This window comes from Trichosurus vulpecula, chromosome 5 (genome assembly GCF_011100635.1).
Source record: "Trichosurus vulpecula isolate mTriVul1 chromosome 5, mTriVul1.pri, whole genome shotgun sequence".
NCBI lineage: Eukaryota > Metazoa > Chordata > Mammalia > Diprotodontia > Phalangeridae > Trichosurus > Trichosurus vulpecula.
Genome location: NC_050577.1, coordinates 14651382 through 14667600, shown reverse-complemented (window position 1 = coordinate 14667600; position 16219 = coordinate 14651382). Strand labels below are relative to the sequence as shown.

Here is a 16219-nt window from a genome sequence, read left to right as displayed (position 1 = left end):
TAATCACTGCTTTCTGCTTGTTGTACGTTCAGTAATATCTGACTCCTTGTGACCCCATGAACAGCAATACTGTCCAGGGGTTCCTCTTGGCAAAGATACTGGAATGGTTTGCCAATTCCTTCTCCAGCTCATTTGACAGATGAAGGAACTGAGGCAAACAGAGTTAAATGACTTGCCCAGAGTCACACAGCTAGTGTCTGAGGCCAGACTTGTACTCAGATATTTCTGACTTTAAACCTGGCACTCTACCCACTGAGCCATTTAGCTGCTTTCTACTCAATACTACTTTACATTATTTCAGTCATTATCAATTGTCTCTTGAACTCATGATGCCTCATAGGCATCTGAAACTTAACATGTCCAAAAAGGAACTCATTAGCCACTGCACACACGATACCCCAAATCCATCCCTCCTCCAAAGGCCACTACTTCTACTGAGGGCACCAGCATACTTTCAGTCCTCCACATTTCCTGGAAGGTAGGAATCATCCTAGGTTTGCCCCCTCCCTCAATCCTTGTTCCAACCCCAATGATATCTCTCCCACCCCAACTCTCCTCTCCACTGCCACGGCCTCTTCTCCAGGCCCTCATCTCCTCTCATCTGGACCATTCCAATAGTCTCATGTTTGCTGTCCAGGCACCTCGCATCTTTTCCAATTCAGTCTCTACACACCCGCCAAACTAATATTTCTGAAATAACCGCATGCTCATATCACTCTCTTCTGGTCAAAAATCTTTAGGGTTTACTAATTTGTAAAAATTCTTGTCTGGCATTTAAAACCCTGCTCTCAGTTACCTTCCCAGCCTAATTTCCTATTACTCATCTTCCTGCATATTGTGCTACCTACAAGAGGGGGGAGCGGTGCATACAGGCAGGATAACAGGGGTCACATTTTACCATTCTCTTTGACAAATCCCAGTATTTTTAATGCTAGAACATGGCATTCCCTTTGGCAAATAAAGACATATTTTGTGATAAGTCAAGTCCATGGATCACAGTGAGGTCTCAAAGCCTCTGGAAATTGGGGTGAAAGAACCATTGCAGAAAAGGGAGTTGGGGGTGGGGCGGAACAAATGGAAATAGTTGTGTAGACAAAGGCAGAGGGTCAGATCTGGAGTCAAGAACTGGGTTTGCACCCTGGCTCTGCCACGTACTTGGCAGAAGTGAATTGACCTCTCTGGACCTCAGTTTTCTCCTCTGTAAGAAATGGGGATTAGACAGACTATTTTTAAGGTCCCACCTCCCCTCTACCATCCGCTGATCCTATGGGAGTACCACCTACTTAAGCCAACAAGCCACAGCGAAAGGAAACAGGTTAGTAGTCACAGAGAATTCTCTTTGTCTATAGAATGCCACCCAAGACAATGAGGCGATACAAACGCTTCTGTAAATGATACTTTGTTGCAGTGTCTTTCATCCCTGGTAGGCGCTAGCACTGGTGAGTTCCGCAGAATGTAACAAGTAGACAGGATACATCTGACAGGCAATCCTGCAAGAGATGCCTTTATCCGAACACCGTGTGTACAAACCTCATTGGTGTGCGTGGTGCTCTGCGTTCACTGGGAGAGAGAGGTGAACCCTGAGTCCTTGTCTCAGCTCAACCCAGGGCCTGCCCCATTTTCATCAAGAAAATAAGCGCCAACACAGTCCCAGTGTATTTTAAGAGATGCAATTTCAGCTCTGTGTGGAAGACCCTTGTTTTGACTAGAAATTTCATAGTTCAGTCTTAGAAGATAAAGTTAGTAGAAATGATGATCTTTCTGGACCAATTGGGGAGACTTTGGGTTCAAATCTGTCTCTTACACTTACTAACAACATTGACCCGTGGGCACACTCTCTGAGCCTCGGATTCCAAAAAGCATCTACATCCCAGGGTTGCTGTGAGGATCAAAGGAGAGGATGTGTGTAAAGTGCTTTGCAGACCAAAACTCAGAAGTGCAATTCAGACGAGGTCGGATTTTAATTATTAAATCGTGACATCTAGGTAAAACCCAACCTTTAGATGTCAGTAGGAAGTATGCACCGTAGATGCTTATGCTGTGGGATGGGTTTTTACTCTTAGTATTAGGTGGATACTGAAAGGTTGATGACCTTCACTTAAGAGTATTCCTTAATGGCTCAATGTTACTTTGGAAGGTCTCCAGTGGAGTGCCCCAAGGATCTGTGCTTTACTCTTTGACCTTCCTTTTTTTTTTTTTGATAGAGGCAGAAATTTGGATAAAAGCTTTGCAGACAACCCAAACAAAGCTGGATGGGGCAGCTAACCAACCCCCTAGAAGACAGAGGATCCAAAAAGATCTTGAGAGGTAGACTAGTAAGCTGAATCTAGTAAGGTAATATTTAAGGGGGAAAAATATGAAGTCTTAGGCTTAGGTTTGAGAAATTAGCTAGTACAAGATGAGGAAAAATTATTAAATTAGTTTATCTGAAAAAACCTTGGGGCTTTAGTGGACCAAATGTTGAAGGAATCAAGTGTGGTGTGGTGGCCAAGAAAGCTGATGAGACCTTAGGCTGCTTTGAGAGGCATCAGTTCTAGGAACAAGAAGGTGATAGTCAAGCTGTCTTCTGCCTTAGGCACACAAAGAGTTCAATATAGTTCTGGCTACCACATTTCATATTAATAAAGCAAGAAACTTTCTAGAGAAGTGCCAGCAGGATCGGAAAGAACTCAGAGCTGCTGCCATGTAAAGATGAGGTACAGGAAATGGGACATCTAGCCTGGAGAAGAACAGGCAGAGAGTGGGAAGCAGGGAGCAGAACATGAGAGCCATCTTTAAATATTTGAGGTGATGTCAGATAAAAGGATTCGACTTGGTCATTTTAGCTCCAAAGGGAAAGAGGAGGAGCTATGAGAGGCCAAGAAAAGCCCTTTCAAAGTGGGATGGAGGAGAGGGGCTTCCCCTTGCCTAGTGACCTTCAAGTAAAGACTGGTTGTCCACTCACTGACTGTGTTGTGGAACGGATTTGTGTTCAGCTGCATCTCGGAGCAGAGGCTCTCTGAGGTTCCCTCCAGCTTGGACTCTCAGGGCTATTGACATGTCCAGCTCTTCAACACCATATGACCTTCACTTTCCAGGCCAAATGATATATTTGCTATTCCATGTTCCAGCCTTATTATGCTTTATACCCCTTCCTGAACCCTCTTGGCTTTCTTGCTGTTTCTCACACATGCCATACTATCTCCAGTCTCCAAGCCTAAGAGGGACAGGCTGTGCCCCATTCCTGGGATGTCATCCCCTCTCCATTCTACCTCGGGTAATCTCTAGCTTCTTTCAAAGCTCAGTTCAGATGCCAACAACTCTACAATGATACTAATAATGATGATGATGATGGTGCCACACACTGTGCTAAGCACTTTATAATTATCTCATTTGATCTCCTAACAACCCTTCGAGGTACTATTATCTCAGTTTTACAGATGAGGAAACTGCGTCAAGAAGAGCTTAAGTGACTTGCCCAGGGTCACACAGCTAGTAAGTGTCTGAGGCCAGATTTGAACTCAGATCTTCTTGACTCTAGGCTTAGCACTCTACCCGCTAAGCCACCTAGCAGCCTCCAGCAGTATACTGTCTTTCCAACTCCAAGCTGTATGCCCTGCCAACCCATACCTTTCCCCCTCTCCAGCTGCATTTGCTCTGATATATGACAAATATCCTGGCAATTCCTAATTGCTAGTGCCCTCCCTCCCTCACTCATCTTTGCAGATGTTGCATCCCCCCAGCAGAATGGAAGCTTCTTGAGGGCAGGCATTGTTTTGTTTTTAATCTTTGTATCCTCAGTACATATTGTTGTTTTAAGCTGCTCAGTTGTTTCCAACTTTTCATGACCCTCGGACCATAGCACGCCAACATTGTCCATGGGGTTTTCTTAGCCAAGATAATAAGGTGGTTTCCCGTTTCTTTCTCCAGTGAATTAAGACAAACATAGGTTAAGTGACTTGCCCAGGGTCACACAGCCAGTAAGTATCTGAGGGTGGATTTGAACTCTTTTTTTCCTGACTCCAAGCCCACCACTGTATGCGCCGTGGCGCCACCTAGCTGACATTTAATAAATCCTTGTTGAATTGAAATGCAGCATCACCTCAACACCCAGAGTAGACAGAATGTTATAACCTGTTTCTTGAATGTTGAGCATTTCTAAGGTATATTTTCCTATGCCAAGCGTTCTAGTACTTCCTCCCTTCTAACCTTGTGGGTATGTACTTTTCTTTTGAATTTTAGATGTGACATTCATCCATGAAGGAAATAAAACTTTCTTGGATAACCTCGTCAATTTTGAAAAGCTGGTATGTAAATCCCAAAGTCCTTCCCCCACTTTGGGGGTCAGTGTCTGCTTTCCTTTCTAGGCTCCTGGACTCGGGCTGTGTGCTTGCTTTTCATTCAGTGCCTGGTGACTCCCAGGACCTGGGCCCCAGACTTTCGGGGCTGCCCATAAAGAACCATTCAGTTCAAAACACATTCAGCAGCAGATCTAGCTATGAGAGCCTACTAATGTCAGGGTGGCTTTCGGTTGGCAAAAATGGAATTGATGTGGGTTAGCTTTGGTATTACTGACCTAGAAATAAAATGGGAAATTCTTGGGGGTATGGGATGGAAAATGCACACTTTCACTGCTTTATGAACATCCCCTCTCTCCCACCCCCCAGAAAAGCCCCAAACAACTCAACTGATCCTTTGTGCACTTCTGTAGCTCCCCACAAGAGAGCCTCATGGTACCCTCTGAGGAGAATGATCCTTCTCTGCACAACTCTTAAGGCAGGACTTAGGAGACGGGAGGAATGAGTGCCCCCTTACTTTTCTGCTTCTTTGTCAGTGAAGGCTGAGGAGCTTCCATTCATTCTCCATAAGTTCACAATTATTAAGCACCTACTATGTGCCAGACACCAGAGCTATAACTTAGAATTTTGGCACCCAGACTTAATCAGCACATCTCTCCTGGGATGGGTTTCAAGATCAGTCTTCCAAACTAGTTATTAAGGTTCAGCCTTAGTTTCTTAGAACAAATTAGGAAATAGCCTGGTCTGTACAGTGAGTGCATTATTCTCTTCATTCCCAAAGCGCCCATCATCAATGAGGCACTCACTGTGTACAGGAGGGTCCAGGCCTCCAGACAGTGTCATAGACAGGAGCCAGCATGGCAGAGTAGATAGGAGACTGGCCCTGGAATCAGGAATATGTGGGTGCAAACCCTGCCTCAGACAGCTGGTAGTGGTACAGGCCTAGTAATGGGAATTCTGAAGATTTTCTCAGGATCTAAGTCTCCAAGACACATATTCTTTTTTCCTCTAGAAACAGGCCAAGCCTCTCAAAAGCTCTTTTCTTATTTTCTGGAAAGAAAACAGGGAAATTTGGTCCGAAATGCCTTTAAGCCATTTGCCTTATAGGATAACGTGTGCATCACAACTCTCATTTCTCAACAGCAGGGATTATTAATGATGGACCTCCAGGGGGTCTGTGAACTTGGATGGGGAAAAATGACATCTTGATTTTCAATAACCTCTAACTGAAATTTAGCATTTCCTTCAATTATTTGAAAACATCATTCTGAGAAGGAGCCCATAGGCTTCCCCTGATGACTAAAGGAATCTGCAACACAAAAAAGCTATGAATCCCTGGTCAAGAGTTTTTGGGTTCTCACTAGTCTTTCCTCACAACCCTCTAAAGAATGTAGCATGCTTAGTGTGGTGGATTCTTTTGGTCCAAACCTTCTTGGAGAGCTCCCAGTATGGAAACTCCATCCTCTGATATAGATCAGCCACTCACCTGTAACTTATAGTCCTAGAGAGTTTCTCACAGACATACTATGCGTCAGAAAACTCAGGTCCTTCTGACTCCAGGGCCTCCCCCTATATCCCATATATTACCCTGCCTCTCCCTAATTATATTACCTCTATTTTATAGATGAAGAAACCAAGGCTGAGAGAGTTAGGTGGCTTGCCCATAATCACGCAGATCCTTTATGGTAGAGGTGGGGCTTTAACCTCAGATTTCCTGACTCCAAGGCCACCCCTTTATCCACCACAATTCCCCTTAGTAATTGTCTGCAATTTACAAATGAGGAAACTAAGGCTTTGTGTGAGTGACTGACTAGCCCGTAATAAGTAGCAGAGACTAGATTCCAAGCCATGCCCAGCTCTCTTTCCACTTGGCTGAATACCTCCCAATGTTTGTACACAAACAGTCTCTGGTTTTTCATTTGTTTCTTTGTTTATCACAAAGCCTCTCTGAAAACCATGTCATAAAACAAATATATTTTCCAAGTGCTGTAATGCAATAATTAGGCATCACATTAGTAACCCAGCCTTTGCCTCGACTAAATCATAGGTACAATCAACAGGGCGTCATAAAAACTAGGCTCCAAAGAGGCATATTGATGCTGGGTTCATTTAAAACACAAAATTACTCTTCAACTCTTTCAAATGAGTGAGTGTCAGGCCTGTGTACATGGCTCCTAGGGCACTCTAAGGGCTGTGGAAAAACACTTTCAAAACCCCATCATAAATTTACCTTATGTGGTGCAAGTAGGCTTAGGAGCTTACATATTCTAAAACAAATGTTCAACGTTTTACAATAGTTGTGCCTGCCTTAGATTTCAGAAAGGAGTTGATGCGTTTAGAGCATTCTCCAAAAGATAACAATGTTTTAAAAAGAGCTCTCCCAATGAATTTGAAAAGACACATTTTTCCTCTTAATAAATCTCCATGTGACAAGCAAAGACCATCAAAATCCTTCTCTCTAGCTTGCCCTCTTCTCTCCCCTTCCTTTTCCTCATCTTCCTCTTCCTTCCAACCCTCTCTCTTCTCCTCCTCTTTTTCCCCTTCATGAAATGATTATCCCCTGACTCAAGAAACAGACAAACTATATAAAGCCCATCCTTTGCTGAGGTCTATGTGAGTATTTCTCTCACCCAAACTCCTTGCTCTTTGGGAGTAAATCATCCGCTATTTATTATAGTCATTACTGCCATGAGTAAAGGACAATGGGCAGGAATTTCAAAATTATGTGTAACTTTACCTTCAAAGAGACCTCCCTTCAGACAGTATTTTAAGGCCCTGGCAGGTCTCAGCAGGCCACAGGGTCTTGAGCTAACATCGTTCCCAAAAGAAAGACAGAAAGGATCTTTACAATTGGATTTATTAGTGCTTTCTTTCCAGTTATGACTTTTAGCTCCAGCTTGAAGGTAACATACATACCCATAATTCTGCAGCTCCTTTCTAGTGCTACCTAGCAGATCATTTTGAGGGGCAGCCAGAATCACATAAGCCAGCACCTGAATTCAAATGCCTCACAAGTCTCAGGATTGGCCAGCTAGCCTTCTGTTCACTCCAGTGGTCCGCTACTCTGTTCTGTTCTACTGACAGTCTAATGTCAGCATCCCTTACGTCCCAAACTAGAGCTAAACTGAAATTTCCTCTTATTAGATAATGAAGATGGAACAAGGCTTTCTTTTTCCATTTCTTTCTCATTCCCCAATATATTCAAAGCATCATCTTTCCTCATATCATCTCATTCTCTACCCTACTCCTTGAGGAAACCTCAAGATATCAATCTGGATTCAGATTTCAGCACCTCAGACAGTGCTATGCCATAGGGGAGTCTAAGATATTCATCAGCCTGGCGCCATAGCTGAAGAAAAGAGGAAACTTTGCATGGGAAAACCAGTCAGTTGAAGGAAGGAAATTGAATAATATACTTACAGATAGGAGTCCAGCTTCCTTTAGAAACATAGCTGAAGCTATAGCTGGCATCTCCTTCCACATGATCTTCCATAATTGAGGAATAAGAAACAATTGCTTGTACCATTAGAATAATTTAAAAACAATTAAAATAATAGTTGTCATCTCTGCCCCCCATCAAATAATTCTCCTCCTTAGTAGTGAGAACCAGACCCCAAAATAGGATTTCCCCTTTTTGTTTCCTCAACCTTTTAAAGAAAGAGCTAGCCAGTAAGGCAAGTCAAGAGACAAATTCTTACTCTGCTTTTGTCAGAGAGAAAGTGCTCCAAGGCATGTATGTCTGAGTAATTAAAGTCATTGGTCACTACTATGTCAAGCCTGTTCATCCGCTTCTCCTTTCTGTCCAGGTGGTCTGTAGCACACTCTTTACAGTCTTGTTTCTGTTTATCTCCACTGTTCTTTGCCCAAATGTATTTTCCCCTGTGTTCCCTAGATTTCTACACATGATTTTATCTTCATAATATAAAATACTTCTTGCTCCCCAGGCCATGCACTTTTCACCCGTTTTACTTCTTTTGAATTAGCTATGATTTCCAAATCCTGTTACAGTTATGAGTCTTGTTGCATTGAGTCTCAGTGATGCTCAGGAGGTTCAATTGGCCTCCTTGCATCTAGATCTCTAGTTTGTCTTGCTTGCCAGCTAACAGGAGACACTGGTATCCTGATTCTTGGTCCCTTTCTTGGAATTTGTCTCCTGTGATCTTCTGGGTATTACTCCTCCTGTTACTGGGGCTACTCCCTATGAGCACTTCTATTTGGGTCTATGTGCACAAACCCAACATAGTTTTGTCCATCCCCCTGACTTTTCAGAAAGGCCTTTGGACTGACAGTCTGTGTATCCACAGCCCTGTACTTGGTATACTGATGATGAAACCAAAAGAAAAGAAAAACCTGAGAAAAAACAGAAAAGTTTTGGTCAATTAGGAAGGTAACATTGGCTGCACAAGGCAGTCGGGAACACCAGAGAAATGTGAAGAAAGTAACGTTGGAGGCTCTTCTTGTAACTCAGTGGTGGTGGAAGGAGATATCGTCCCTTGCTTCTCAGCGCTGAGATCCTAGGATTCTGTGACACTGAGGGAAGGGTGATCACCTAGCCAGAACATTGTTCCCATGGCAGAAGGATGAGGCTCAAGGCTTGGCTCAGGCTCCCCTTGGTCCTTCTTGTTCTCCACATCTCTCTCCCTCCCACCAGAAGAATTTTAACTCCTTGAGGCCAGGGACAGGGTGTTTGGGGTTGGGTTGGTTCTGCCTCTTTCTCCCTGGGGCCAGCCCAGGGCTGGACATGTAGCCAGTGCTTTCTGGATTAGGTTGAGTATCTGGACCTTCATTCATATAATTTTCCTTTGTTTTCTCAGCACATGATTGCAGATACCGTCCGGTCCCTGAGACACTGCCGGAATAACCAGTTTGGTGAGTGATCCTAGTCTTGCCTGGCAGTGTAAGAGTCTGCTGCCCAGGGTTTTTTGTGGTGGGCATGGCACGTATATCTGGCGATGATGTGGAACTTGGTTCCATTTAGACAATGTGAGATAGAAGGAGGGGGTGGGGCAATAGCCCATGTCTGTTTCTCCTTGTCCTTCTACCCATTTCTTATTCTTCCTGGCTGGTCTATTCTAATCAATGAAAGTGTGTCCAGACCCATATTATGGGATGCAGGTGGATTGGCAGCCCCCTATGCTTAAATGCCAGCGGATGGGCAACCCACCAGTACACATAGCAAGGCAAACACTGAACAGAACCATTCCACTGGGACCAGAATTAAGGAAAGCAAAGCAAATGTACTGGATTACACTGGAGACACTGGGCAGCACTTCCAGCGAATGATCCCAAGCTATAGTCTAACTCAAAACCCTATGGTTTTTTTTTAACATCAATCTTCCTTCTAATGCTACATGAAATTCAATGAACAGTGTGATCTCCCCATAAGCTAATTTGCAAGTGATTCCAAGGACACTGGAGAGATATATGGAATGGGGGCAGGTGAACATATCAGCAACAACTTACATGCAAAAAAGGGCAGAAAAGCATCTTCTGAGCCATTCATGATGAAAAAAGGAGATGGCACTGTCAAGTAGCAAATATGTGGGCAACAGATGGACAGCTTAGGGAGTGCCGTGGTACCCACTGAGAGAGGCAGGCCACCAGCCAACCACTCAGGCAGTCAACAAGCATTTATTAAGTGATTCCTATGTGCCAGGCACTGTGCTAAGTGCATCCTGGAGAGACCCTTTAAGGAGCATTTACAGATAGCCATGACCAAGAAAAGCTGAGGAGGAGAATGGGTAGAGGGTGCCGTTGGAATATGTGTCTCCATGGATGGGTTTATGGACCCATTGAAATACCAAAGGGGTCAATAAGAGAAAGCAGCATGTGTTGTAACTGTAGTGTGGGAGCTTGGATTCCCATGAGGAAGGTGATTGAAAAAAAACAAAAAAAGCCTTTTCTTACAGTAGCAGATTTTTCTGGGCTGCCCCCTCTCTTCATATGTGCCTTCTAAAATACTTTGCTTCCTTCAGAGTTAAGCTTAGAAATCCTGACAGAGAGGGTGATATAATAGAATTCTGAGTACTGGGCTTGGAGGTCAGAAAACCTGAAATTAAATGCCCCTCAGATACTTCATAGCAGTGTGACCTGGGTCCTTTTGGCATAGATAGGTAGATAGATACAGAGACAGACAGACATAAACACACATATGTGTGTACATGTGCATATGTGTTATGTTTATATAATATATGTGTCTGTGTTTGTTTGTGGATGTGGCTATATAGAGAGACAAAGATAGATATTCCTCCTCCTCTCCCCTCACCCTCACTCAGTTGGTTTGCTGAAATCTTTTTCAACAACAGATGTAGGGGTATCATGGGCAAAGAGCCCTTATTCTGAAGGTGGAATCACTGGTCTCTAATGCTAGCCCTGCCCCTCCATACCTGTGTGACTCTGGGTGAGTCACTTGCCCTTTCTAAGCCACATCAGTAAAGGAAGAGGCTTAGCCTAGGGTTCAAAGCCCAGCTCTGCCATTCACTGCCTCAGTAGTACCTTGAAGAAGTTCACTGTACCTCATGTACAAAATATGAGGGCTATATCAGATCATGGGTTTTTAGCCTTTTTTGTGTCCTGGACCCCTTCGGCCATCTGGTGAAGCCTATGGGCCTTTCTGAAGGTCATGGCTTTAAAATACAGAAAATAAAATACATAGGATTACTAAGGAAGCCAATTATATTGAAATACAGGCATCAAAATATTTTTTAAACCACCTAAGGGTACAGACCCCATTTTAAGAAGCCCTATTTCGATAGTCTCTCACACCTATTCCATCTCTAATCCTGTTGTGATTGTTTACATATGTATTGTGTGTGTATGTGTGTGTACGTGTGTGTGTTTGTTTTCAATGGAACATCTACTCTGTGCCAGATAATATGCTAGGTACTTGGGGATTCAAAGACCAAACTAAAGTAATAGCCCCCCTCAAAGAGCTAACATTGGCATTCGGAATATCAAATTTGGTTTGGTGGGAGTTATTGCCATTATAATTCCATGTTTCTCAGCAGCGTTTTATCAGACAATCGAGTGGCCTGGATTACATGAATGTAATCGCCACGGTAACGCTTGGTTCGACTCTGAAATTGACATTTTAGAAGCAGCTCATGCAAATATTCCCAAAGGGATAGCTCCCCCGCCCCCAGCTAAATTCATGTGGATGTGAAGCAAATTTACTGAATATTTATTAGAGTATGATAGGCAGGCTTCTTTTCTATTAGGCTTAGTTATTTAGTCTTTAACAACAGGGATCGTTTTTTCTCTTTGGCTATTTGAATCTGACTAAGGGGACTATGGAAAAAAAGGCAGAAGGAAATTAAACATGATACACGGCTGGCCAGAAGCCCCCGTTTACAAATGAAGCGCACCAGCCTCTGATGTCTCCAAGGGTTAGGAAATAATAACAAATTCTCTTTTTAGCATCGTATTTTCTTCCTTTGAGTCAGTGGAGAAAATCTCCAAATTCTACCCAGACGTTTGCTTCATTTCAACGGTAATTTCACCGTTTGTTATTGTCAAAACAAAAGGGACTGTGAATCATTTTCATTCTGTATATTAGTCCTTTGTGTTGCTGTTCCCGTGAAGTTTTGTTTCTGACAAAGATGAGAATCAGAAGTCATTTGTGAACTCCACGCCCCAAATGGTCTCCTCCCTCATATTACCCTCACCATGTTCCTTTCTTTAAATGAGGGTCTTTACCCAAACAGAATGGAACCAGCATTAAAAAGTAATAAGAATCATTTCCAGGTACCGGCTGGCAGAAAGCCTCACGCAGACAGCTCACACTGGCTTTCCTCTTCTGGAAGGGCAAAGCTCGGTCCTCAAGCCCAGCTTTCTCTCTCTCACTAAATCCCATGTTCTACATTGTCAGTATCAGGAAAAAGCTAGGATGTCAGACCAGCACCATAGACATCTCCACAGCTAGCTATCTAGATAACATGTGGACATATGTGTATTTGTACACACATACACATATATTAATAATTATAATTATATTCTAGGTTATGTGTATACCACAATGTATATGGTATATGTAATAATATATAATAAAAGCATGCCATATTTATATATGAGTTAAGGTATATGTATCTTAGTAGCTGGGGGCACAGTGGATAGAACACTGGTCCTTATTTCAAATCTGGCCTCAGACACTTGGTGGCTGTGTGACCCTGGGCAAATCACTTAACTCTGTTTGCCTCAGTTTCCTCGTGTGTAAAATGAGCTGAAGCAGGAAATGGCAAACCACTCCGATATCTTTGCCAAGAAAGCCCCAGATGGGGCCGGGAAGAGTTGGACATGACTAATTGACTAGACAACAGCAACAAACACATGTATGTAGATGCGTTGTGCCATCATTACCATCCATGTACATGCTACTTTGTAGCCTTAGCTAAGGCCCTTCTATTCTTCCGGCCCCGGGGTTTTCACTCTAAAATGAAGCGGCTGGGCCAGTCTCTAAGGTTCTGGTTTCTGATACAAGATCCTATGAGACTGTTCATATTGACTTCATTTACATACAGCTTCATACACACATGCACATGTATAGACATACAATGTGTGGATATAAAATCTTGCACAAAGTAGCTGTTTAATAAATAAACTATATGCCCATAAACTGTATTCCATACATATGTTTACATGCATGTATATATGTATACATGTATACATGTATGTACGTGTGTGTGCGCGTATGTAGATGATCTCAGAATAGGATCCCAGGGGTTCCAAGCCTGAAGCCCAGGGCCCTTTCCTCTGCAGAGCACCGCTGCTCATCTCCTCACCCCTGGACATCATTGGCTTTTGCCCAGCCCGTTGACCCCAAACAACCGAGGAAGGAAAGATTCCTCTCTAAGCTGAGTCAGCAGTCCCCCGTTTAGAGAGAGAGAGTCTTTCTGATGATTGAAGTCACACCTGCCAGCAAATTAGCATAGCGGAGAGAGAGAGTACGGGGCTTGGAGGCAGGAAGACCTGAGTTCAAATCCTACCTTAGACACGTACTGGCTGTGTGACCCTGGGTAAGTCATTTCCCCCATCTGCCTCAGTTTCCTCATATGTAAAATGAGAGGATTGAATTGATTGATCTCTAAAATCTATGGGTTATAATTGAAGCTTTTGCTGTCACCCAGAGAAGTTTCCAAAACTCTTAGGATACTAATTTTTGTTTCTTTTCCTTCCCCCCACCCCTTTTTCTGAGATTAGGAGGTGAAGTGTCTCCAAAAGAACACCAGGAGCTCAGATCCTACGTGCACCACCTGCATGTCATCGACAACCAGCAGGTGCTGTTTGAACTTTCCCACCGGATCGAGCCGAGGGCGTGAGTGCACCCTCACGCTGTGGCAGCCTGGCGGGCGGACCCTGGGGACGGCAGCACTTTGGATTAAGGGAATGTCGATGCCAAGCATGTGGCTTTCCTCCTGAAAACGGATTTGCTGAGTTTTATCAGTCACTCCCTAGACGCCTGTGGGAAAGTCAGACAGCATGAGAAGGAGCCGGTTGTCAGCCTTTGGAGAGGAGGGAGGCCCTGGGGCTCTGCCTGGGGAGGAAACTGGAGAGGAAGAAGGGACAGTAGCCTGGAATTGGAGCAGCTGAGGTCCCCATGATGGGATCACTGGTCCAAAAACTTTTCACTTTCATTTGTGTGCCAGTGTTAAAATAATCATATGCCATGCCATGTCATGTCCTGTTAGGACAAAACATTTCAACTAGAAAGCACAGAACATAGGGAGGGATGGAAATTTCCCCAACACCTCGGAACGCACTTCTCAGCGGATCCCACCCTGTTGCTTGAGAGGCAGCCTGGTCTCATAGCTAGAGGCCTGACCTCAAAGTCAGGAAGACCTGCGTTCCAGTCCCATCACTGACCCATCCTAGCTGTGTGACCCTGGGCAAATCCCTTCTCCTCACAGGGCCCCTGGTTTAAACTAGAATTTACAGACCTGATGAGAATCTGCATTGGTGCCTGGAATTCCCACACTGGTTCAGTCCAACAAATTGCTTTTTTCCAAGACCTTGGGGAAAAAAAGTCCCATCATTTGTCCCTTTTCTGACTCAGTGGTGGTTTCTCCGTGGGAATAGTAATGAAACCACACATGTGTACATACACATAAATGTTAAGGGAAAGCTGGGAAGAGAAATCCCCACCGTGCCTGCTTACATTCTGAAGCTTGCCATTTCCAGACACCCACTTTTTAAAAAACCCATGATCATTTAAAGATCCACACTTAGGGATGAAATTATTTTCTGCACAGCTGGCTAATTTAATGAAAATTATTTGGACCAATTAGGCAAATTATACCAAATTGCATCTCCCATAAGGGCAGCATTGTTAATGATTGCTTTTTTAAAAAAACCTGCACTCAGCATACTTCCTGAGGATTTTTTTTCCACGCTAAGTGAAAGACGGCCCACTCTTGTGTGTGTGCTCTTCTGAGGTCTTTGAAAGACACCAGTTCTTGTCATTTGTACACTTTAGGGGACCTGGGAGTAATTTCCTTGCCTGCAAACTGAGACATTAGTGCTCCCTCCCAGAAGAGGGACGAAAGACAGAGGAGGCAGATGAAATGTGAGGTCTTCTCAACATGAGGGTTGCTGTGATTTTGGTACATGAAAACAAGGTTGGATTTAGAGTGGAATAAACATGCCCCTCATGTTTAGGTGAATTGTCCTAGCTTCCCCAAAATGTTGAAAACACACAGGGTCTCCAAGTGGGAAAGGCCATTGAGGACCATTTGGCCCAATCTCCTGGCCTAAACAGGAATTCTCTCTCCCATTTATCTTGGTTTTATCCAAGTTCCAAGTCATTCCAACTCATTTTATTTTCACTTTCTGCAATCTCTATGTCAGATTTGCAAGCAGCACAGTGTCATGTATCTTTAGTTCAGTTTCGCCATCTTGTATTGATTAGTCTGTTTAAATGCAGTGTGACATAGTGGATACAGTGCTGGGTTAGTATCAAGATGAGCTGGGTTCAAATCCTGCCATTTTGTGACCTTGGCCAAGTCATTTAGCCTCCAAATGCCTCATGTAATTCCTTGGGCCTTATTTATAGAGATCCATTGCAATTTGTATCTTTGGCAGGCATTTCCACACAGAGAGGTTCCCATGCTGAGATCATGGATCCTCTGGCTGTTTATGTTATCAGTCCTTACTAAGGTTTTCAAACTACATTCTTTCTCACAATCTGTGTGCCCTTAAGCAACACTTTGGTTTCAATTCATTAAAATCATATTCATCTTCATTGCCAGAATTATATGAAATATTTCTAGACAATGTTATTATAGCCCTGTTTCCTGGGGCTCAGTAAATACATATCTGTCTGTGACTACATGCACACACACATATAAGCACAGATGTGTGTATATGCATGTGTATATGTGTGGACAATATGAATGCCTTATATAACAAGGGTTGTATATCACATATGCAACACATGTTATATGTAATATATGAGAGAGAGAGAGAGATTCTTGCAAAGAAATATGTGGAAAAAATTTTGGCAGGCCTGGAAGAGAATGGATTTGTCCTGGCATGTAAAATTTCATCTTTGTCTGAAATCATTTATAGTCATAGTGACCCACTCTTGAAGTGGTCTGGAATATGCACGGTGCTGCTTGGTGGATACAATGGATACCTGTAGTAGAGAGCCATTTCACAGCACAGCATCACAAAGAACTGTCTTGTTGGTGACAGTCAACACTTCCTCTGTTTTCCTGTAGGAAATGTGGCTGACCTTAGGCAACATCTGGCATATTTTGTTTGGATTTCTGTGACCAGGAGGGGAAAAGTGGCAAATATGACTTTAACTGGCATTTGGAAAGTGAGAGAAGCAAGCCAGGAGAAACCCAGATTGTTTTTAACCCTAAAACTCCATTTGCCAATTAAAAGTATAAATAGACTCGATCTGTTTCAGCCATAATACTCCCTTTAGTGAAGAATTTTTCTGGAAA

The 16219-nt window shown here is 43.4% G+C and overlaps 1 protein-coding gene across 1 annotated transcript in view; it reads left to right on the top strand.

Moving 5' to 3' along the window:
* Positions 1 to 16167, top strand: part of RAPGEF5 (Rap guanine nucleotide exchange factor 5) — a 237213-nt gene extending 221046 nt beyond the window's left edge. The window contains exons 24-26 of the mRNA XM_036759737.1: positions 4222 to 4286; positions 9092 to 9146; positions 13473 to 16167. Of these exons, the coding sequence (XP_036615632.1) occupies positions 4222 to 4286; positions 9092 to 9146; positions 13473 to 13591 (239 nt within the window). The 3' untranslated portion in view covers positions 13592 to 16167. The remainder of the gene's footprint in view (positions 1 to 4221; positions 4287 to 9091; positions 9147 to 13472) is intronic.
* The last annotated feature ends 52 nt before the right edge of the window (positions 16168 to 16219 follow it).